We start from the raw sequence: 25,383 nt of genomic DNA, 5'->3' as shown, positions 1-25,383 counted from the left end.
GTACTCTAGGGGGGCGCAACCAGACACCAGTCAGTGCATGCTATTTTGTAATACAAGTGTTTTACCCAGGGGTCAAGTTCTGGAAAAAACGTGGGAACTGAATTTCCACTCAAGGGCTGGTCCTGCAGGACTGCTAATGGGAACAACACTCCTGCTGTGAAAAAAGTGCAGGAACTCCATTCCCATGCGTTCCTGAAGGACTTGAGCCCTGGTTTTACCAGTGGATGCCCATTCTGATTGGTCGGTTCTTCCAGCCATTGACATTTTTCGCAGATTTGGACTGTCTGTAACATTGTATGTTGAGTATGGTTATAAGTTACAATGGTGCAGAAAAGACCATTGTATGTTGAAAATATTGTAACCTGAGGTCATTGGAAGTTGAGGGATCACTGTACTGTACCTACACCGGACATATACCTCTCAGTGTAAACAGAGACTCAAATGTGAAAAACAAAAACACAGTATATAGCAACAAAGAATAAAAGAGGTCAAGACTGATGACATCTTTATTCTTTCAATACCCTCCTAAGACAAGAATAACTTTCCTCAAGTGCGCTGTCTACTTGAAGAACACATGTAAGTAATCTGCTTTTATCTCTGGTAAGTGACAGAAAGCTCTCTCTATGCACCACATATGGCACAGCTGTGTGAACAGTACTGAAGCCGATCCTGTATAGGGACATCACTTAACATAGTTATCTTCCAAGGTATAGGGCTATTGGTGGGTGCACCTGGGACCCATTACTGGACCCATACAGACCCTTTGATGTTAAGTGAGCAGGAATCTGTCACTAGGAGGCATAGGTACATTTTACAATACTTAAAAGATCAATCCTTATTAGAGCAATGTGCATATGATATTCTAAATGTAATCTGACTAGAACGTAATCTCCGTTGAAAAAAGTGCTCAGACATGAATGATTCACTGTATATACATTTATCGTTACCATACACTCCTAAGTACGAAACCGGACCAAGTAATTTACATGTCAGATTTTAAGTTTATATGGGCACTGTCAGAATCAAAAACTTCTCATACGTTGTACATCTTGGTAAAATATTAACCTTTCTAATAGACTTCAAAAGAAAATGTTATCTTATAGGAATTATGGTTTATGAAAAAGACCCTTAAGGGGTCCCCTTACCATCCAGAATATAAACCTGCAGTATCATCTTTGTCCCAGTTAAAGGAGTAGTCCAGTGGTGACTCAGTGGTTTACAACTTATCCCCTATCTTAAGGATAGGGGATAAGTTGCAGATCGCGGGGGGTCCGACCCCTGGGGCCCCCCGCGATCTCCTGTACGGAGCCCCGACAGCCCGTGGGAAGGGGGCGTGTCGACCTTCGCACGAAGCAGCGGCCGACACGCCCCCTCCATACAACTCTATGGCAGAGCCGAAGCGCTGCCTTCGGCAATCTCCGGCTCTGCCATTGAGATTTATTGAGGGAGTGTGTCGGCCGCCGCTTTGTGCGGGGGTCAACACCCGCTATCTCGGCGGAGAGCCGGGGCCCCGTACAGAGAGATCACAGGGGGCCCCAGCGGTCGGACCCCCGCGATCTCAAACTTATCCCCTATCCTTAGGATAGGGGATAAGTTTTTCACCACTGGACTACCCCTTTAAAGGAGTAGTCCAGTGGTGAACCCAGTGGTGAACAACTTATCCCCTATCCTAAGGATAGGGGATAAGTTTGAGATCGCGAGGGATCTTACCGCTGGGGCCCCCTGCGATCTCCTGTACGGAGCCCCGACAGCCCGCGGGAAGGGGGCGTGTTGACCTCCACACGAAGCGGCGGCCGACACGCCCCCTCAATACAACTCTATGGCAGAGCCGAAGCGCTGCCTTCGGCAATCTTCGGCTCTGCCATAGAGATGTATTGAGGGGGCGTGTCAGCCGCTGCTTCGTGCGGGGGTCGACACCCGCTACCTGGCCGGAGAGCCTGGCCCCCGTACAGGAGATCGCAGGGGGCCCCAGCGGTCAGACCCCCCGCGATCTCAAACTTATCCCCTATCCTTAGGATAGGGGATAAGTTTTTCACCACTGGACTACCCCTTTAAAGCACAAGCTCGGACAATGTCCAGGAAGTGAGGGCGGGACTAGCACTCCTCTGTGCTCACTCCTGTCCTATCAGACTGCAGCATGAAAACAGCGAGGAAGGGGTTACAGAGCAGCCTGCAGTGATTGAATAAAGAGACCCTTTCAAAACATCTTTGATAGCCTTTGGCCATCCGGACATGCTGAAAGTTGTAGTTTTGTAACAGCTGGTGACAGACTTTGAAACACTGTCCCAGAGACAAGTAGAAAGATTCGGTTTTGGTCTAAGTGTTCAGCCCCTGACCAATGATGGGAGTGAGCACGCTCCTCTCCTCACTCTGTGTCTGAGACCAGGACGGCCCCATAGATTTACTTTATGAGTCTATCCAGGTCATGTGACACACACCCGGGAGAGAAGTGTACACTTCTCCCAGCTCCTTCCCGGTCTGGATCTGAGACATATCAAAAAAGTATGGTTGGTCAGGGTGTAAGACATTTTTCTTTTTATGACAGTGCCCTTTTAAAAGGGGTACTCTGCTGCTCAGCGTTTGGAACAAACCGTTCCGAACGCTGGAGCCGGGAGCTCGTGACGTCATAGTCCCGCCCCATCATGATGTCACGCCCCTCCCCCTCAATGCAAGTCTATGGGAGGGGGCGTGACAGTTGTCACGCCCCCTCCCATAGACTTGCATTGAGGGGGAGGCGCGTGACATCATGAGGGGGCAGGACTATGACGTCACAAGCTTCCGGCGCCAACTCCAGCATTTGGAACAGTTTGTTCCAAACGCTGATCAGCGGAGTACCCCTTTAACTGTACGTGTTAAGTTCTCTTGCACTCCAACAGGGGAAATTAAGCATTACACGGTGCCATTAAAAAAATAAAAAAAAAAATAAAAACGCCAGTAAATTCAACTTGAGTTGTTCACTTCTGTAATATTGTTGAGAAGCAAACTGCACTGCTATTCTTCCCCTCAAAATGACAAATACTACAATAGAATCTGTTAGTTCCCATTTACAGTCAAATCGGGGGCTGTCAGGACTGATGGTACCAGTCGGTTAACAAGTTCAGCACTCCTGTTATGGTTCCATCTATAACAGAAACTATGATGGAGGTGTGAACAGAGTCTTGAAGGTATAGCTCATATTGTCAAATGTATTACCCTCAGTTGAGAAATCATGGCATATTTTACCTACTTCTCTTACCCTCCAAAATGCCTAGAATAAAACAATACATACAACACTAGAAACAAATACAACATATCTAATATTTTTAAGCATTGTTCTTCCCTTTAAAGGGGTACCTTCAGTGGAAAAAAAAAATGCTTTTTAAATCCATTGGTGCCAGAAAGTTAGACAGATTTGTAAATTACTTCTATTTATAAATCTCAATCCTTCCAGCTGCTGTATGCTCCAGAGGAAGTTGTGTAGTTCTTTCCAGTCTGACCACAGTGCTCTCTGCTGCCACCTCTGTCCTTGCCAGGAACTGTCCAGAGCAAGAGAAAATCCCCATAGCAAACCTCTCCTGCTCTGGACAGTTCCTGGCAAGGACAGAGGTGTCAGCAGAGAGCACTGTGGTCAGACTGGAAAGAACTACACAACTTCCTCTGCAGCATACAGCAGCTGAAAAATACTGGAAGGATTAAGATATTTAAATCGAAGTAATTTACAAATCTGCATAACTTTCTGGTACTAGTTAATTTTAAAATATTATTTTTTTTCCCTCTGGAGTACCCCTTTAAAGGGTTACTCCGCTCCCCAGCATTTGGAACATTGTGTTCCGAATGCTGGGTGCGGGCTTCCGTGTTCACGCCCGCCCCCTCGTGATGTCACGTCCCACCCCGTGACCTCACGTCCCGCCACCTCAATGCAAGTCTATGGGAGGGGGCGTGACAGCTGTGGCGCCCCCTTCCCATAGGCTTTCATTGAGGGGGAGGGGCATGACATCACGGGCGGTGCGTGAAGTCACGAGGGGGCAGGCATGAACACGGAAGCCCGCACCCAGCATTCGGAACTCAATTTTCCGGACGCTGGGGAGCGGAGTAACCCTTTAAGCTCATCAAGTACTAGAAGATACCGTGACAACCTTCAATCTGCGGAGCTTCATTCTCTCACAGCGTTAATGAAACCAACATGGGCAAAACCAATAAATTCCTCGCAACTACACACAGGCATGCAAGTACCGGTAGTAAATATTTCTTCACTGATAAGAGGAATTACCTCAAAAAATATATATATCCACATCTACTGCAGGATATGCATTGCTGAATGTTTCCTCGCCAGCTATTTCCCTTCATGTCAGTCACACAGAGACCGCAGGATACAGGGAGACTAATGTGTTACATGGCCCTTGACCTTAGCCCAAAAGGGTCAAATCATATGATAGAGGACACGGAAGCCGTGCAATCTAAAAAGCTTGATTTAAGGATGACCATGTAGATGGGCAGGATGGGGGGGGGGGGGGGGGGGGTTAGTTATCAAAACTAGTGCTATGGAAAAATTGTGTCATTTTGTGCTAGTTTTGATAATTCACCCCCCATTGACTGGAGAAGCTTCATAAATGTATACAGTACATGAGCACTATGGTTTTACATTAAGAAAATATCTTCCTTCTTTTCTCTAAGGCTGTGTTTCCCAACCAGGGTGCCTCCCGCTGTTGCAAAACTACAACTCCCAGCATGCCCGGACAGCCTTCGGCTGTCCGTGCATGCTAGGAGTTGTAGTTTTGCAACAGCTGGATGCACCCTGGTTGGGAAACACTGTCCTAAGTTGAGTTCTGCCAGTGCACGAGTTGCTACAGATCTCCCTACAGAGCGTCTCTCCAAAAGGGGAGCAAAGTAGAAGAACCTCCTCTATATGGAAAGGGTTCATCTGCTTTAAATGGGCACTCTCGTTAAAACAAATTTTGCAATTGCACTCCTTAGAGTAAATTAAAAAAAAAAAATCTTTCTAATGTACTTTGTTTAAAAAAAAGCTGCCACTAAGTGTATCCCTACTTGTCCAGAGCACATTTGAGCAGAAAATACAGCAGAAAATACATCAATATCAAGGTAGAAAACCAAAAAATAAGAAAAATAAAGGCAGGGGGTGGTTTATCATGATGGGGGCAGTGAACTGGGAGGATTATAACATTTAACAAGATCATGAGAGGTTCTCTTTAAAGGGGATCAGACAGAAGAGAGCCAATACTAACTGTCTGATACTGGATAATAGTGCATGTGACTCTGATCACACCAGTGTTTTTCGCCTATGTAATTTGGGAGATATTTGTAGACTCCATTAGCAGGTGCACTGAGAGCACTGTTACACCTGCCCGGCAGACCCAGTAAGTAGGCCCACTAAGACCATGTTCACAATATAGGACCACTCTGAAATGAGTCGTCTCCATAGACGTTGCAAAACTAATACTACCATCATACCATAGTATTTGAAGGCCGTCCGGGCATAACGGAAGTTGTAGTTTTGCAAACTGAAGAGCTGAAAGTTGGGTAAGACTGACCTAGGTCATCACTATAGATGGCGAATTTAGAATTATTTGCTGCTGGAGGCTGTCAGAGCATGATGGGTGTTTTAGCATTGCAGCAGATGGAGAGCCAGGGGTTGAGGAACACTCACCTAAACAATTCATGCATCCTAAATAATAGGTGGACCATTGGCTAGCTTGACAACCTATGGAGAGCATCTATTATTCAGAATGCATGCATAGTTTAGATCCCCAACCTGAGACTCTACAGCTTTTGTAAAACTAAACCCCATCATGCCAAGTTGTAGTTTTGCAAACTGGAAAGCCACAGGTTGGAGAACACCAACCTAAACTACTTATGAATTCTAAATAATAGATGTTCTCCATAGGTTGTCAGGCTAGCTAGCCTATGGTCCACCTATTATATAGGATGAATGAACTGTTTAGGTTTCTCAATTTGAGGCTCTCCAGCGTTTGCAAAACCAAACCCCATCATGTCAAGTTGTAGTTTAGCAAACTGGAAAACCACAGGTTGGAGAACACTGGTGTAAGTCACCATTGGAAATGAAGGTATTCATTACACAAGAGTCAGAATTGCTATTGGTCCATCGGCAACAGGAGACCCAGTTGTGTTAAAAGGACCACCCGCCTGTTTTTTCAAATTGCCCTGGATACATCAGAATCCAGTGAACTGAAGTTGTGGGATATACATATGCAGGCATGAATATATAGGGTGGGATTGGCTCCTGTGCATGGACATTACTTGATTTATTAGGTACTTATATATGGAGTATTCCAGTATTGAAAAACTTCTCCCCTATCCTAAGGATAGGGGATAAGTTTCAGATTGTGGAGGGGGGTTCGACTGCTGGGACCCCCCCCCCCCCCGTGATCTCCCATACGGGGCCCCGGCAGTCCACGGGAAGTTGGCATTTCGACCACCGCACGAAGCGGCAGCTGACACGCCCCCTCATTACAACTCTATGGGAGAGCTGGAGCGCTGCCTTTAGCAATCTCCGGCTCTGCCATATCGCTGTATTCAGGGGGCGTGTCAGCTGCCGCTTCGTCCGGTGGTCGACACACGCTATCTGGCCAGAGAGCCGGGGCCCCGTACGGGAGATCACGGGGTTCCCAGCAATCGAATCTTAATTAATCTCCATTAAGACCATGCAAAACATACACCAGAACACTAGAAAGACCAATGCTGCTAATACAACCATAGTTCCTGTATACCTATAAAACTATAAACCTTTAACCAAGTAATACAAAGTGCGACAACAGTGCAGCCGTATAGTTCCGGCTAGATCATTGGTTTGTATTGACCATTTTATAGCCTTCAAAACCTCTTAACGTTGTTCCAAGAAACTTTTAAAAGGCAACACATAAAATTCCTGTTCATTAACCACCCGGGTGCAGCGCTCGGCTCCCATGAGTTAACAGGAATGGGTTTAGAAACCTTGCGGTCAGAGTTAAGTAGTGTACGAGTCTTGTGCTTCGGCTCTCCGCAGCTATTAGCTATCATCAAGCAGGGCTGTTAGATCTCAAAGTGCTGGGACAACAGTGTTTTTTTCTCCTAACATGGTTCTTTTTACCTTCTTTTTCAGCGACTGTTCAATTTCCAGCAGCTGGGTGCGCGTACTGCGCTCTGTGACAGACGCTTTGCTGAGGTCCTGCTTTTTGTTAAGCCTGTTCTTCCAGTCTTCCTCCCCACTCTTCTTCAACAGAGCCAGCCTAAGAAGGAATAATATGCCACATTGTTTGGGAGACATTCTTAGCAAGTCATTGCCGTCCACAGAGACCCGAAAAGACATTTCATTAGGCTTTTTTTTTTTTTGATGACAGCCTTATTGATGCTAACAGTAAGAGATGTCTTACTCTGCAAAAGCAATTGTCTAGACTCCTGACATTTGGTTTTAGGCAAGGCATAAGAATTTAGAAGTCAGCATATTGGAGCGCTGTCAGTCATACATCAAGTCAGGGCCCCAATGTTTTAGACCAGTGTTTCTCAACCAGGGTACATCCAAATGCTGCAAAAAATGCAAAGCATGCCTGCCCGGGCAGCCTTTTGGCTGTCCGGGCATGCTGGGAGTTTTAGTTTTACCACAGCTGGAGGCACCCTTGTAGGAAACACTGTTTTACACCCACAAGAATGTAGTACTTGCACCCACAATATGTTATACACAGGAGGCTGCAGAATGGAGTTGCTAACCTTACCTTTATACTATGCAGCCTCTGAGCTCCTAACCTTACTGATACACCATGCAGCCTCAGACTTGCAGTTTTTTTAAGGCAGAACTGACATTGATCAGAATAGGGGCTGGCCAAAAACTATAGTTATATGTTAGTTCTACTTTAAATGTGTATTCCAGTGATAAAAACATATCCACTATCCACAGGTCTGATGGTGAGGGGGCTGGATCGTGAGAACAGGCATCCGAACCACCCTGCCAAATGGCACGTGCTCCATTGATTGCCTTTGGTTGTCCGGGCATGCGGGGAGCTGTCGTTTTACAACAGCTGGAGGCACACGGTTGGGAAACACTGTCCTAAGTGGATGCATTTCGAGCAGTGTTTCCCAACCAGTGTGCCTCCAGCTGTTGCAAAAACTTCAACTCCCAGCATCCCATTGGCTGTCTGGACATGCTTGAAGTTTGGAGGCACACTGGTCTATTAAGCCACCAATGCATTCGAGTACAGAGACCACAGGAGGTCGGAACCCCTTCTCTACTATGATCACTTATTCCCTATCCCAGTGGTCTCCAATCTACGGCCCTCCAGCTGTTGCAAAACTACAACTCCCAGCAAGCCAGGACATGCTAGAATTTGAAGATTTGCAACATCTGGCGGGCCACAGTTTGGAGACCACTGTCCCATCCTGTGGATACGTTATATCTTTTTTATTGCTGGAACGCTTTATTAGCTTTTAACGCTAACACGTACAATATTCCATGAGACAGAATGAGGACCAACAACTAGACACGATTAACGGGACACTTACACCATATCAAACTTTTCTGGACATCTGAGATGGAGGGTGAAGTACAAGTAAATCTACCGAGTCCAGAGACTACTTACATTTTATTAGATTAGCGCTCAGACCCTGAAAGACTCTAAAAAAAGGAGACAGAAACTCATTGTATTCCCCTGGGGCTGTCAAGGAAGATAAAAAAATGTTGCGTCACAACAAATAATAGGATGGCCCTGGACCTCCTTTTTGTTTCGCAGCAGCGTATCAATGGACACAATGCTGCAGCTAGTGACTAAGCCGGCCATTAAAGTGTAATGAGAAACATATGATTCAGAGTATGATTCAACGTTACCAGCCTCACGACTACACTGAGTACAGGAGAGCGCTGACAGCAAAACACAAATGTGCTATAGAGTAACGGCTCTTACTGGCTCCTGTAATCGGAACATAACAGATACACTTCTATTCTGCCCTTATAATGCGAGAAAAACAGGCGCAGAGTCGGAAGCGGAATCTGCACTTATTCCGCATTCAAAATCGGCGCCTGCTCCGCGGGAAAACTGCCTTGCTGAAATGGCTTTGGTATCATAGTGCATATGATATTGGGAAATCTGATTTTTTTTTTAGCTTTAAAAAAATAAAAATAAAAATTAAACATTTAATAAAAAAAAAAATCTATAAATAAACGGCTAAATTATTTAATTGATATATGAAATTCATTAATAAAAATAAAATCAATAAAAAATGTTTTAAAATAAACACATTAATTAATAAATAATTCATTAATTAATATAAAATAAATAAAAAATGATAAATTTAATTCATTAATATAAATAAAAAATAATCTATAAAAATAAATAAAATAAATAAACACATTATTTAATAAATAAATAATTTATATAAAATAAATAAATAAAATAAAATGTGAAATTCTGCGAGGATTTCTCCCACTGAAATGAACGGAAGCTTTAAAATCCGCATAAAGTCTGCACCGCTAATTTATGCAGATTTTGAGCACGTTAGTCAGACATGTAAACCTATCTTCAAAAGTCTGTGCACAGGCATCGTCTTCCTAAATATTATTTGCATAAAGTAGAATTACGTGTACTGTCCATTGACATAAACTAAGGAGCCTCCAGCTGTTGCAAAACTACAACTCTCAGCGTGCCCGGACAGCCTTCGGCTGTCCGGGCATGCTGGGAGTTGTAGTTTTGCAACAGCTGGAGGCACCCTGGTTGGGAAATAAACTAAGGAACCAGTGAAAAGGACAGCAAGTAATCTAGGTAATAGTTAGGCAACATTTTACCTACCAACCCTACAACCTCTGCATTAAATAGCGATTTTTTTCAGCGCCATATAACCGAAAATTGCGCTAAACGAGATTTCCATAAGCTTACCTGTCTCTGATGGACATGCCTTTGCCGGAGATGTCAATGTCCTCCTCCGAATCGGTCTCGTCTTGAGGGGCGATCTCCGGCGTCCTCTCCGGGGTCTTCCTTTCCTCTAGCTCCGCTGCCTGCGGTCTGCTGGATACGGCAGGCAAAGTGTGAGAAACTGCTTGTGATGCTGAGACGGTGCCAAGAGGTTCAGAGGCCGGCTCCTCGACAATCTCTGCTTATTGTGAAGAAAAGCCCAGCGTTAGTGAGCGGTCACATGGCTCGCAGACTTCTACTTGTAAACCTCTCTCCCCCCCCCCCACCACCACCACCACCATCTCCCCTCCTCTTCTTCTTCTAGCCTCGCTTCACCGCTGTAATCTGCCAGCTGAGCTCATCCCCTTGGTTACACATCTTTTTCTCCAATAAAAAAAAATATATAAATTTATAATCATTTCTAGACATTTCACGTATAGATCTCCACGCAGCCGTCCTTACGGAGATCTAATACCGTCTATCCTCTTGTTTGCAGGTCTCCTTAATAGCTAAGCGTCTTACCTCCTTCACCTCCTGCCGGCGTACACATCTCAGCAGGGTCTTAGCAAAAATAAAAGCAGAACAAAAAAAAAAAAACGCATAACGCCGAGTACTACGATGGGTTCGTGGGAAGGGAAAATGGTTGTGAATGAACATTTTTATGAGTCACTGGAGGTGGCGACATTCGTGGTAACCTTTCCCTCGGGGCCACCACCGGGGCAGGACTGCCACATTGTTGCAAAGTGCAGGATGTTGTTAATCTACTGTACGAGGAAAGAAGCAGGCGTGCACAGGCAGGACACAATGTTGACACTTGTCGGGCGGGCGAGGGGTTGTGCTCGCCAATAGGGCGGCTGCTGCTGGTTCCTGTCAGTAAGAAATCTGTGAATGCTTGGAGACAAGCAAGGTTGTAGCCAAATTCCCGAGAAGAAATAAAAATTATCCCCTATAATCAGGATGGGGATTACTAACCGATCATGGGGGTCCGATCATTGGGACCCTCCAGTGATCCCGAGAACAGAGGTCAACAGTCCCCCGACAGCATGCCTTTCACTGTCAATGGCAGCGTTTGCCTTAAGCTGTTACAAAACCACAACTCCCAGCATGCTGTCCGGGCATGCTGGGAGGTGTAGTTTTGTAACAGCTGGAGGCACCCTGGTTGGGGAAACACTGGTCTAACATTGCTGAGCACTGAACCCATTGAGAATGAATTAAGCAATGGCAGCTCATGTGTGTGCAGGTTGAAGGGGTGACTTCTATTGTGTATAGGGACCCCAACCATGAGACTCCCCCTCAACCAATGAACTAGTTATTCTTATATTGTGGGATAATCTCATTTTATATATATATATATATATATATATATATATATATATATATATATATATATAGGGAATGTCTAGGTTTAGAGAGGAATCTCTTTCTGCCCTGGAACAGTGCCATCGTTGTTCACTGGCAGTGTCTGGTATTGCAGCTCATCCACACTATGGCGCCATGTCTGCACCATCTCCTTACTCTCCCTGCAGATTAACACTTTACAGGCTGCGGACAGCAACATCTAAGTGGTTAGACCATTTTATTCCAACCAGAGTGCCTCCAGCTTTTGCAAAACTACAACTCCCAGGATGCCCAGACAGCCTTCGGCTGTCTGGGCATGCTGGGAGTTGCGGTTTTGCAACAGCTGGAGGCGCGCTGGTAAGGAAACACTGGGTAAGACAGTCCCTCTGACACTATCAGAATGCCCAGCAACAAGATCATTGGGTTGCTATGGCAACTAAGGACCAAATAATGTCCCTCATGTCGATCATGTACGCTATTAAGCCCTAATTGAAAGCCTGTCACTTTAAGGCTGGGTTTACACACAGTGGGGGAGATGCATCAAAACCTGGATAGGGGAACAGCGGTGCAGTTGCCCATGGCAACCAGATTGCTTCATTCATTTTTCACAGGTCTCTTTAAAAATGAAAGAAGCAATCTGATTGGTTGGCATGGGCAACTGCACCGCTCTTCCCCTACACAGAAAGCCCTGGAGGGGACAGAATGGGAACGGAGGGGCCCCATGACAGGGGTATTATGCGGGAAGGTAAGGGTTAAATGTGAGGAGTTTAGAGGAGGGAGCTAGGGAAGCGCGGGCTTTTAGTGAGGGAGTAGGGAGGAGTTAAGGAGGGTATATAGGTGAGGGCATTGATATGGGGGTCACAATCTGCGTGGCTGAAGAAGTGTCCCGCCCGCCCGCCCTTAATTTTGTCACAGTGGCGGGGTCAGGAGAGGAATCTGGGGAGGCACCAGTGGATGGGCATGGTATGTTGGATGGTGTGGAGGTGGGCTGGGAGCGGTTCCCAGCCAGAAGGTGGAATTCGGGTTGGTGGGCTTCACAAAATGGTGCTCCTGTGCAGGTGAGCTACGGCTAGGAGCAAGTGAAGATCCCATCACCTGTGGTCTGGTAACGGTGCCCCTCAGGTTCTTCTCCTGCGCTAATAGACATCCTAATGTTAGGACAGGTTATATTGTTATGTATGACGTTCATACATCGGTTTACAATGTTGTAATTGATTATTTATGTTATTTAATAAATGGGCTGCTGTGGCCTTTGTTTAACCAACACATGTCTTATGTCATTTATGGGAGGGAATAAGCTAAAATTAAGTTAAAGGTGTTAAATGATAGATGATCTGGTGGGGGTCTTAGCAGCTATAATATCCCCTAGTCAAGGTTTTGATAAATCTCCCCCAGTATTTTTATCTGTATTGTTTGCCAAAACCAGGAGTGGAACCAATAGATAATAACTAGAGTGGATCTGATCTTTTTTTGTGTTGCACCCAAACCCAACACTGACCAAAATACTGAATGTGTAATGTGTACCCAGCTTTTGCGTCCTCAGTGACACAATAGGTTGGCAAAATGTTATGCACGGGCCCCACTTTTTTTTTTGGCCTGAGAGTAGTCAGATAGTGACTATGCTCAGTCATTTTTCTAGTATAGAAGAGTTTTGTCGCGGATTTTAAACCGTGAGTTACTGCACCGTCGGGTCAAAACTCGTACACGTACGTTCTGGGCAGTGCATCCTGTTTTGATGTTAACATCTACCTATAGCAGACAGGATAAAATAATACTGTATATAATATACTGCAGTGGTCTCCAATAGAGATGAGCGAACTTACAGTAAATTCGATTCGTCATGAACTTCTCGGCTCGGCAGTTGATGACTTATCCTGCATAAATTAGTTCAGCTTTCCTGTGCTCCCGTGGGCTGGAAAAGGTGGATACAGTCCTAAGAGTCTCCTAGGACTGTATTCACCTTTTCTAGCCCACGGGAGCACCTGAAAGCTGAACTAATTTATGCAGGATAAGGCATCAACTGCCGAGCCGAGAAGTTCGTGACGAATCGAATTTACTGTAAGTTCGCTCATCTCTAGTCTCCAACCTGCGGACCTCCAGATGTTGCAAAACTACAACTCCCAGCATGCCCGGACAGCCGTTGGCTGTCCGGGCATGCTGGGAGTTGTAGTTTTGCAACAGCTGGAGGTCCGCAGGTTGAAGACCACTGATATACTGTTTAAAGTGCATCAATGATAAACACGTGTAGTGACGCTATTGCCTCCAAAGTAAAGGCCAGTGTATGATCTCCAAACTGAACACGCCAAATAACAAAAACGTGGTCACTAGGTTGGTGACAATATAAAAATACAATTTATGTTCTAGCAATTAAAATAAAGACATATCAAAAGAAGCAGAGGTACCGCCACAGAGGAAAAAAGGTGACATTCCCTGTTCAACACAATACAGTGAATATACAAAGTAAGGAACGGTCCTATCTAGAGATGAGCGAATTTACAGTAAATTCAATTCGTCACAAACTTCTCGGCTCGGCAGTTGATGACTTATCCTGCATAAATTAGTTCAGCTTTCAGGTGCTCCGGTGGGCTGGAAAAGGTGAATACAGTCCTAGGAAAGAGTCTCCTAGGACTGTCTCCACCTTTTCCAGCCCACGGGAGCACCTGAAAGCTGAACTAATTTATGCAGGATAAGTCATCAACTGCCGAGCCGAGAAGTTCGTGACGAATCGAATTTACTGTAAGTTCGCTCATCCTATCCTAATAAATAAAATATATGTGTGTGCAGAGAAATAGTTGCCCAGTTGCCCATAGCAACCAATCAGATCACTACTTTCATTTTGCAGAGGCCTTATTAGAAATGAAAGAAGCGATCTGATTGGTTGCTATGGGCAACTGGGCAATGTTTCCTCTGCACAGGTTTAGATACATTTCCCCCCTTTATCCCTATGACCTGTTATGGTTTACATATGAGTTTGAGGCCAACACTGAATGGTAAAATGTACAAAAAGAAACCATGTAACAATGGGATTGTCAGCCCAGCACGAGTTTTGGCGCAGCATTCATCTGGGGGTGCCTTCCAATATTTTCCATGGCTTATGAGACTGCGCCTTAAGATAACATTCTATAAGTGGATTTAGAGGCGGACTAATACCTAACAAAGCAAGAGGTGCTCTTTAAAAGGGGTACTCCACTGGAAAACAATTTATTATTTTTTTTTTATCAAATGGTGTCAGAAAGTTAAAAAGATTTGCAAATTACTTCTATTAACAAATCTTAATTCTTCCAGTACTTATTAGCTGCTGTATGTTCCACAGGAAATTCTTTGCTTTTGGAATTTCCTTTCGGTCTGACCACAGTGCTCTCTGTTGACACATCTGACCATTTTAGGAACTGTCCAGAGCAGGAACAAATCCCCATAGCAAAATCTATCCTGCTCCGGACAGCTCCTAAAATGGACAGAGGTGCCAGCAGAGAGCATAGTGGTCAGACAGAAAGGAAATTCAAAAAGAAAAGAAAAGAACTTCCTGTGGAGCAAACAGCAGCTGATAAGTAGTGGAAGGATTGAAATTTTTAGATAGAAGTAATTTATAAATCTGTTTAACTTTCTGGCACCAGTTGATTAAACAAAATGTTTTCCAGGGGAGTACACCTTTAAGAGGTTGGATGGTTTATACACACCTGGTGAACTTGGGAGGGTGGTCTTACTGCAATGTTATGTGTGGAGTAAAAAAGCCCAAAACCAGTAGTTAGAATTATGGTCTAATATTCACTGACTGCTTGCAAAACAGCAGTGGTCCTTACTAAACACTAGGATTTCACTGCAGTCTGTTTGCAGGCAGTAACTCTAAAAACAGGACTGCTCATGTTTAGTTTCAGCTCCCAATGTCTGCGTATACTGACATATATACAAACGATGTGACAAAACAGTCATGCTAGCAATGTAATACAAGGTAAAGAGTGCATCACATATAATAGGGGCTTCCTAAAACCTCCCTTACCGAACACCATAACGCTGTGAAATTATCTTCAAATCCATCTCAGAGCAAGATCAGTGCAAACACAATCTAAAACCTGAAGGTAACTAACTCTCCTTGCCACCAGAGGGTGCAAAACAAGCACTGAGGGATGAAGAAGCCAAACAACTTGTCAGGGAGGACCCTGATCTTTACAATCCAATGGCCTGAGGTTACAATCCTCACTGTCCTTAAACTGCCTATTAGTAGGTAATCCTGAATACAGTGCAGCTCAGTGACTGAGAATCAGCAACGTGACACTCTAGTCAGTGGTAGAAATGCTAAAAGCTATATTGTAGAATATCAAAATGTCATAGTAAAGAAAAGAACAGACATGCTAGGTTAGGAGTCGTGGCGTTATAAGATCACAAGTTGCAGAGTGTGCAATGCATGAGGCCTTAATCTGGCGTTTTCTTCTTGCTTTGTCTTTGCATATAAACATGTCAGTTTTTGCACATGAGTGGCTACTTCAATTTAAAGGTGATGTTTAGAGAAAGAAACAACCTGTTTGGTGTCAAGAAGTATATAAGAGCAACTTACTATTATAATGTTCTTAGCCATGGCGCACAGGTCATCAATTTCAGCTGTGCCATCTCCCTTGTAAGCTGTGACATCACCTCACAGGCTCTGAAATCAGTCTGCATCGTACCTCCTCCCCTACTGTCAGGACGTGACAAGACCAGTGATGTGAAGCTGGTATTACTGTTCGTTAGATTTATACGCATTAGATAAGGCAGCTGGGAGCCTGTTCTCAGTCACACTAAATTCCATCAGAACGGGCTTTCTACTGCCTTATCTAAGGAGTCAAACATAATGAGCAGTAATACCAGCTTCCCCCTTCACATCACTGACCTTGTCCTGATAACAGGAGGGGAGGAGGGACAGAGCAGACTGGATAACAGGAGGGGAGAAGGGACGGAGCAGACTGCTTTCAGAGCCTGTGACGCAACGTCACCGATTACAAGGGAGACAGCACAGCTGAAATGGAAGATCTGTGCACTATGGCTAACAACATTATATTAGTAAGTTGCTTTAATATATTTTTTAACACCAAACACATGTTGTTTCTTTTTGCCAGACTGCCCAGAGGGTCTTCGGCCATAATTGTATGCCAACATTTGTACGTTAATCTTGTGTCCTGATCTAAATCCTCAGCAATCCATCAACATCTATTAATGGATACTTTTGCAATTCTTCAAATTAAACCTCCAAACTAAGGTGTTTCCCAGTTGCTAAAACAATGCAATACTTCCAGAACAATGACTAGCACAAATGCAATACAGCCAGCACACAATGCATTTAGGATCAAAGTCCAGGATATAAAGTCAGATTGTGTTAAATGTTGTGATAAAAGGGGAATTCTGCAGAAACCCTTATACACTGGCTGCTGTTAGTAATGTGTGTACCATGGGAGCAGCTCCCCTTCTGGTGGACTTCAGCCATGATTCTGCCCTAAAGGCCATTAATCTGAATGGACACCACGTAATGCTGCAAAATGTCTGGGTGGCTGCAGCTTTCCACCATTTGCCGGGGAAAAGCGAAAAAAAAAGTGCACGGACCAGCATTTCCATTAACTTTTTATGAAATGGCTAGAAAACAACCACTGGATAGCCCTATACAACAGCAATACAATGGGCAATAAGGAGGAGACATCGTATTAGTCCAATGTCTTTCAAATCATCAGGTTCTTAAAGAGTACCTGTCATGTGTAAAAATGTTTGACATGTCCTAGCAACATGTCAAAAGTTTTGATAGTCGGGGGTCTGAGTGTTCAGACCACCGCCTATCAGGAGAATGAGCCGGGGGAAGTCTATGCTGCCGCATGCTCCTCCTCCCTGCCTCTGTGTCATGTGATCTAGGCATGCTCCATAGACTTGCATTGAGAGTTTGTCTCGATCACGTGACACAGAGTCGGCTCTGATTGATGGAGGTCTGAACACTTAGTCCCCCACCGATCTAAACTTTTGACATGTCACTGGGAAATGTCAGAAGTTTTTCCAAATGACAGGTACTCTTTAGGCACCTACTGATTTGAAATGCAATTCCCTACTCACTACTGACAAGTACTCTCTCCTCGTGCCATATGTCCATTTTATTATGAGGATATCCATTGGCTGTTAAGTCTATACAATAAAAAAGTGAAAATTATGAAAGTGCTGGCCTGTGCCCTTTTTTTCCGCTAGGACCTTGGGGGGTTAAAGCTGTGCACCATAACCTAGTGATCTTTTTTTGGATCTGTGGATTATGTTGTGTTTGCACTGGATATCATTAGGGGCCGGTTTCTAAAAGGTGTTTTAAAAGACAAAATGTGGATTCGTTTTTGGACCCAAATGAAAAATGTGTAACCGATTCCCCCCACCTGGCACTCTGTGCAATTTATACTAAATATTTATATTACACAGGGGCACTTGAGCCAGCCGGATTTGGGCACAACTTCTCCCTCCACACAACCTATAGCTACGCCACGCCCTTGGGATCTGGGACCCAACCAATGCCCTAAACAAAATGGCACCTGCACATTCTTTGTATTCCATCTGAAAAATATTCTAAATCCAACTAAGGGGATTTAGGGCCATTTAAACAATAAGACCACCCACATTTGTCCAAATACAACGCCAAAAAAAATACTGCAACTGGAGAACGGACCCCTAAGCATTTTAACTCCAGCATAGATAGAAATATTGTACATTTTAGGCAATGTTCACACCAAAGCAATTGCAGAACAAAAACAAATACATTCCCGGATCAATTTCATGTACGACACCAAGGGTGCATGATGGACCTCACTGACTTTAAAGGGGTACTCCGCCCTAGACATCTTATCCCCTATTCAAAGGATAGGGGATAAGATGTCTGATCGTGGGGTTCCCGCAACTGGGACCCCTACGATCTCTGTGCAGCAACCGTTCAGAACCCTGGGTGCGGGCCTCGGTGCCTCCTCAATGCAAGTCTATTGGAGGGGACGTGGCGGCCGCCACACACCCACTCCTATAGACTTGCATAGAGGGGGCAGGTGTGACATGACGAGGGGGCGTGGTTGTGACATCACGACCCCGCCGCCCGCTCCAAGCACTCGGAACAAAATGTTCCGAATGCTGGGGCAGCGGAGTACCCCTTTGATGGGGTCCATCAGGTGTTAAGCATCCTCCCAGACAAAACGGCGCAGTCCGCACTATACTTAGGGACATTTGATGGAGGGTAGCGTTTCCCAACCAGTGTGCCTTCAGCTGTTGAAAAACTACAACACCCAGCATGCCCGGACAGCCCTTGGCTGTCCGGGCATGCTGGGAGTTGTAGTTTTACAACAACTGGAGGCGCACCAACTGGGAAACACTGCAGTAGGGAAAGGATGAGAGTCATAGGGCAAGTAGCAAATCTTCAAAGTTTAACTTAATATAAGTGCTCCTATACACGAGACAACCATCACCAAACTGACAGCTGCTTCTTTTCACTCCACTAAGCTGAATGTGACCATCTCACCCACTAGACCAGCGGGCTCCAAACTGTGGACCTCCAGTTGTGGCACAACTACAACTCCCAGCAGTTAGGAGACCACTGCACCAGACACTCTTCATATCTCAATGTGACGGCAAGTGGGTATAATGACATACAATAGGTTACCGCTATATAGTATTACATTAAAATAAAAGGGCTTCTTACCCACAGCACTCTTCTCACTCCACGTGGTCCCCTGTGACTGCTGAGTCCTCCTCTCCTCTTGCATATCATCCACCTGTACCTGCAGGGCGCTTTCTCCTACTGGCAGATCCGGGCGTAGAGCAGGCTGTAACACCGGCTGCGGGCTGTATAATTCCGCCATGCCCTTACTTGGGATAACATGCCCGAGCATCTTCTGTTCTTTTCCAGGTTCCTCCTCCCTTGTAACGTCCAGGGTTTCCTTCTGCACAGAGCTAGATCTTCTCAAGCCGCCTCCGCCGCTGCTATCTTCTGCCGCAGACGCTCTGCTGGTCTCGTCAAAGACTGGCTTCCTCGGTTCTTTGTCTCTGACTTTATCGGCGGAGGGAGAACTCCACGATTCTGACAGCAACAGGCTTCTCCCTGTAGTGTTTCCTGTCTCCATTGAAGTGTGAAGCTGGGTGGAAGCGCTGGAGACATTCGATATTCTCTCGTCGTAATTAGACGACTTTGTGACATTTATGTCCCCGGGATAGACTGGAGACGATCGAGACGTCAAAGTCGCCACAGATGTTACCACGGTTTGAGATAATGGGGCAATCTTTTCGCCTCCGTTCTTAAACTGTGCAGATGACACAACCAGAAACACATGTCAGTAAAGGGATACAGCTTAATATTGGAGATGGTTTCTTGCAGTGGTCTCCAAACTGTGGACCTCCAGCTGTTGCAGAACTACAACTCTCAGCATGCCCGGACAGCCGTTGGCTGTCCGGGCATGCTGAGAGTTGTAGTTTTGCAACAGGTGGAGGTCTACAGTTTGGAGACCACTGGTTTATTGCTTTGTTTTCACTTCAAGGAGTACTCCGGTGGAAAGCATTTTTTATTTAAATCAACTGATGTCAGAAAGTTAAAACAGATTTGTAAATGACTTCTATTAAAAAAATCTTTATCCTTCCAGTACTTTTTAACAGTTGTATGCTACAGAGGAAATTCTTTTCTTTTTGAATTTCTTTTTTGTCTTGTCCACAGTGCTCTCTGCTGACACCTCTGTCCGTGTCAGGAACTGTCCAGAGCAGCATAGGTTTGCAATGGGGATTTTCTCCTGCTCTGGACAGTTACTGATACGGGCATCAGGTGTCAGCAGTGAGCACTGTGGACAAGACAAAAAAAGAAATTCAAAAAGAAAATAATTTCCTCTGTAGCATACAGCTGCTAAAAAGTACTGAAAGGGTAAAGATTTTTTTTTAATAGAAGTCATTTACAAATCTGTTTAACTTTCCGGCACCAGTTGATTTAAAAAAATAAAAAATTTCCACCGGAGTACCCCTTTAACTATACTGTCTATGCATCTATAGTTATAAATTCTAACTGTCTCCAAACTGCTGACCTCCAGCTGTTGCAAAACTACAACTCCCAGCGTGCCAAGTTCAGTTTTGCAACACCTGGAGCCCCACAGTTTAGTGACCAGATAGATAAAAACAGGTAAAGATATTGCTACACAATTTTACACATTTTTATCCATCTATAACAGCGGTCTTTATCCAGGCATAAAAATATAGATTATTTGTTTCAAAAACCGCTCATTGTCTGTCTCCAGGTTGGGTTTGGTATTACAACTTGGCTCCATTGACTTTAATGGAACTGAGCTGCAGAACCACACCCAACCTGGAGACAGACAGGGAGCGGTTTTTGAAAGAAACAAGCTCTGTTTTTCGATTCTTGGATAACCCCTTTAAACTGTGGATCTCCAGGTGTTGCTAAACTACATCTTGGGCACACTGTGCGATTGCATATTTCTTGGATGTGCTAACACTGTATGACTTGTGGTGGCCAACCCTTTGGACACCCATTTATCTGGAGAAAAACAGGAGTGCAGTGGTAATTCCGCACCACATCCCATTTTCAGCTGCACTCCCAGCCACCCAGATATGCAAAGGACTGCAATATAGCTCAGTTTAAGTGAATGAGACTAGCTTTAGTTCCCTGCAGAATCTGCATGGCCCGAACAGTAAAAGGGTTGCAGCGTTAGGATCTACTGGGGTCTCAAACGTCAGCTACCCACCGATCACAAATGGATGACATATCCTTGTGATATGCCTTGTCTTTATGAGTTTCGTAATCCCCTTTAAATAGGCACTGTCAGATCCAAAAACTTTTTATATGTTGTTACTGATGAAAATTAAAGACCTTTTGTAATATGGATGTTTATTTTTTTTTTATGTTTACTAAAGAAAATAGCACCTAAAATCCCACCACTAGGGGTCCCCGTACCTAACGGGACACTAACCAGACTTGCAGCAGCACCAGCTTGTCCATGAGTCATGGACAAGGGAGGAGACATGGATAAGGCTGCATGAGCAGACCCAGCTATCACCTCCCACCACAAGGGAGGGACCTGAGAGGGTTACTAACACTGTGAGCTAATGAAAAAAGTTATAGTGCGGGAGACTCTGATTAAAAGGAGCCCTACCTTACCCGATCCGCCCGGCTGTTCGCCAGAAATTGTGGTTTTATTTTATGTGTAAATCTTGCTGTAACTGGCACAGGCGGGGCTTCTGCACTGACGTCAGCATCGCTTATGAATATTCATCCCCCCTCCCTCCAGTTAGGAGCGGCGCTGACGTCAGTGAATATTCATAAGTGGCGCTGACGTCAGTGCAGAAGCCCCGCCCGTGCCAGTTACAGCAAGATATACACATAGAATAAAACCACAATTGCTGGCGAACAGCCGGGCGGATCCGGGTAAGGTAGGGATCGTTTTAATCAGCGTCTCCGGCACTATCCACCAGTACTGTGGAGAGTGCGGGAGAAAATATCTGACAGTTTTCCCTTTAAGGGATTTTTTATCTAGTCTATCAGAGAAACGAAAAACTCTCCACTTTAACTTATTCTGTTGGAATCTGAAGATAACATAACACCTGCACTCAAACAGAACACATTTAGACCGTGGCAAACATTTATGACAATAATCCAAAATTGACTCACAGAAGACCTTGAAACTTTTTTTTAACATTTTTATCAATATTCCATAGAAACGGCAGAAGACGTCAATTGTGTACTGTGCAATGTTTCAACACCAGCCAAAACACGCAGTGGTGAACATGTTTGTAAATTTCTCTACAACTGTAATTGTGAAAGATGGGTGGGATCACAGGGTGTTCCAGGTCTATACTATTTTCGGTGCATTACTCCAGACATCAGAAGCCTGTATACATAGCTTTATGCAAATGCCTCTGGTTCTCTTAAATATCTTTAAAATATTTGAAGCTTAAATAATGTTATTTGGTATTTTCTAAAAAATAATATGGTGCTGGGAGTGGGGAAAATGGGAAAAAACAAACAAAAAAACCGACTATAATTACTTAACCCAGTCCCCTGCAACGCCCGTTCGACTCTGTCCCAATACCCTGATCTTCTCTCTTCTTCCTGCCTCAGAGGAGTGCTGGCCGCAGGACTTGCCGGCTCAGCCAGTGACTAGCCTCAGCAGTGTCCTCTCTCTGCCAGCACTGCGTCTCGGAAGCAGGTAGAGAGAAAATCAGGGGACCAGAAGGAGCTGAACGGGAGCTGTGAGGGACTGGGGCTAGTTAATTATAGTTTTTTTTCTATACACCAAGTCCCCCCCCCCCTATCAATATTTTTTAGAGAGCTTTTGATAACCAGGGTAGAAAAGAACAACTTATTAAGTAACGACAGAGGACCATGCTGTTTTTCTTATGCCTTTACTTTTTATGACTTTTGAAAGAAAACTTGAACAGCTTTGGCCACCCTGATATTTATGGCAACTATATTGAAGATGGGGGTGAATAGAAACATAAGGTACCTGTTCAACTTCAACCAGAGTGACCGGCTGAGTCTGATATCGTGCGTTCATTCTTCTCTGTCGCATATCCATCCTGTTGCGGGCTGATTTCTCTTTACTGACTGGTTGGGAGAGCTTATTGAATAGGGCCATCTTTTCAGCCAAGGACAGAGAAGAGGAATCTGGTTCCTCAGGACTACTAGGTTCTTCTCTGGTTTCCTTCACAATTTCTGCTCCTGCCTGGGAAGCAACCTTGTGATGTGTGGATGCCTGTAAGCTACATTTTAGTGACAAGGAGAATAGACAAATTAATAAGATACATATACAGCTCCCACTGTCATAAAACCCCATGCATCAAGATACAAGCACGCTTAACCAATCACATAATACATCACAAAGTGTAATGCAGGCATAAACAAACCTCAGGCAGCCAGATCCTCCCCATTCATAGTGAGGGCATATTATAGCGGTATGCTTAGACGTCTACTGGTGGGACCCGCCTTCATAAAGGCCAACCCTGTCCATAGGCCCAGTTGGACATCATAAAAGGGGTCCCTCCTGCTCTGGTGGACTTGAGTTGTCCTTGTATTACATAGACAACTCAAACCTTAATGCTTGGCTGATCCATGTTTCTATTGGAAAAATCAGCCATTTGCTGTGCCAGTAGGGATCAGCTGATCACCAGGGGGCTACATTCATAAGCGGGAGGCAACCTCTAATAAAAAAAAATCAGTGTCGCGATTAACAGCTGTATGTGACTAATGCTGCTTTACATGCGGACCCCCCCTCCATGTACATGCATTATTTGTTGAAAATCTCCAAGTTAACTTTCAAGCTTTATAGCTAAATATCCTGAACACTGAACTGTGCTGAATACACTGCTCAAGAAAATAAAGGGAACACTAAGATAACCCATCCTAGATCTGAATTAATGAACTAATCGTATGAAATACTTTCGTCTTTACATAGCTGAATGTGGTGACAACAAAATCACACAAAAATTATCAATGGAAATCAAATTTATCAACCCATGGAGGTCTGGATATGGAGTCACACTCAAAATCAAAGTGGGAAACCGCACTACAGGCTGATCCAACTTTATGTAATGTCCTTAAAACAAATCACAATGAGGCTCAGTAGTGTGTGTGGCCTCCACGTGCCCATATGACCTCCCTACAATGCCTGGACATGCTCCTGATGAGGTGACGGATGGTCTCCTGAGGGATGTCCTCCCAGACCTGGACTAAAGCATCTGCCAACTCCTGGACGATCTGTGGTACAACGTGGCGTTGGTGGACGGAGCGAGACATGATGTCTCAGATGTGTTCAATCGGATTCAGGTCTGGGGAACGGGCGGGCCAGTCCATAGCATCAATGCCTTCCTCTTGCAGAAACTGCTGACATACTCCAGTCACATGAGGTCTAGCATTGTCTTGCATTAGGAGGAACCCAGGGCCAACCGCACCAGCATATGGTCTCACAAGGGGTCTGAGGATCTCATCTCGGTACCTAATGGCAGTGAGGCTACTGGCAAGAACATGGAGCGCTGTGCGGCTCCCCAGAGAAATGCCACCCCACACCATTACTGACCCACCACCAAAACGGTCATGCTGGAGAATGTTGCAGACAGCAGAACATTCTCCACGGTGTCTCCAGACTGTCACATGTACTCAGTGTGAACCTGCTTTCATCTGTGAAGAGCACAGGGCGCCAGTGGCGAATTTGCCAATCTTGGTGTTCTCTGACAAATGCCAAACGTGCTGCATGGTGTTGGGCTGTAAGCACAACCCCTACCTGTGGACGTCGGGCCCTCATACCACGCTCATGGAGTCTGTTTCTGACTGTTTTAGTGGACACATGCACATTTGTGGCCTGCTGGAGGTCATTTCGCAGGGCATTGGCAGTGCTCCTCCTTACACAAAGGTCATGCTGCTGGGTTGTTGCCCTCCTACAGCCTCCTCCACGTCTCCTGATGTACTGGCCGGTCTCCTACTAGCGCCTCCATGCTCTGGACACTACGCTGACAGACACAGCAAACCACCTTGCCCCAGCTCGCACTGATGTGCCATCCTGGATGAGCTGCACTACCTGAGCCACTTGCTACCACTAGAGTGAAAGCACTGCCAGCATAGGAACTGAGCAGTGGTCTGTGGTCACCACCTGCAGAATTACTCCTTTATTGGGGTGTCTTGCTCATTGCCTATAATTTCCACCTGTTGTCTGTTCCATTTGCACAACAGCATGTGAAATTGATTGTCAATCAGTGTTCTTCCTGAGTGGACAGTGTGATTTCACAGAAGTGTCATTGACTTGGAGTTACATTGTGTTGTGTTCCCTTTATTTTTTTGGAGCAGTGTATATACAGTGGGTAAGCAAGAAAATAAAGATAAAATGCAGAAAAAAAAAAAAGGGCCTACAGGATTTGTCTGTAAACAGAGACACATTTCAGCTGGGCACACAATGGTTTTTTTTTTTTTTTTTTTTTTTTATTAAAAAAAAAGGACTATTTTTAAAGCAACTTTATATTAAAAAAAATTATTAAAAAAATTATAAATAAATTATATATACACACACACATATATATACGGTATATATGCAATTTTTATACGATCCCCTATTGCAAGTTTCTGCATGTGCATAATACTGCAACCAAGTGCAATTGCCACAATTTTACTAGTAAATTAGTCATATTGCAGGCAAAATCTTATCCTCATGAGCAGCCGCAA

General features: G+C 44.7%; 1 protein-coding gene across 5 annotated transcripts in view; it reads right to left on the bottom strand.

Annotated features, from left to right (window-relative positions):
* The window catches only part of SVIL (supervillin), a 316,448-nt gene that overhangs the window by 64,227 nt on the left and 226,838 nt on the right, over positions 1 to 25,383 (bottom strand). For all 5 annotated transcript variants that reach the window (XM_056519430.1, XM_056519428.1, XM_056519431.1 and 2 more), the window contains 4 exons: positions 22,679 to 22,934; positions 18,883 to 19,480; positions 9,858 to 10,071; positions 7,085 to 7,223 (listed from right to left, as the gene is read on the bottom strand). In XM_056519430.1, the coding sequence (XP_056375405.1) occupies positions 7,085 to 7,223; positions 9,858 to 10,071; positions 18,883 to 19,480; positions 22,679 to 22,934 (1,207 nt within the window). The remainder of the gene's footprint in view (positions 1 to 7,084; positions 7,224 to 9,857; positions 10,072 to 18,882; positions 19,481 to 22,678; positions 22,935 to 25,383) is intronic.

The sequence above is a fragment of the Hyla sarda genome, chromosome 5, assembly GCF_029499605.1.
Source record: "Hyla sarda isolate aHylSar1 chromosome 5, aHylSar1.hap1, whole genome shotgun sequence".
In the NCBI taxonomy this organism is placed as follows: domain Eukaryota; kingdom Metazoa; phylum Chordata; class Amphibia; order Anura; family Hylidae; genus Hyla; species Hyla sarda.
Note: the sequence above shows the minus strand (reverse complement) of the source record. Positions and strands in the feature narration are given on the sequence as shown.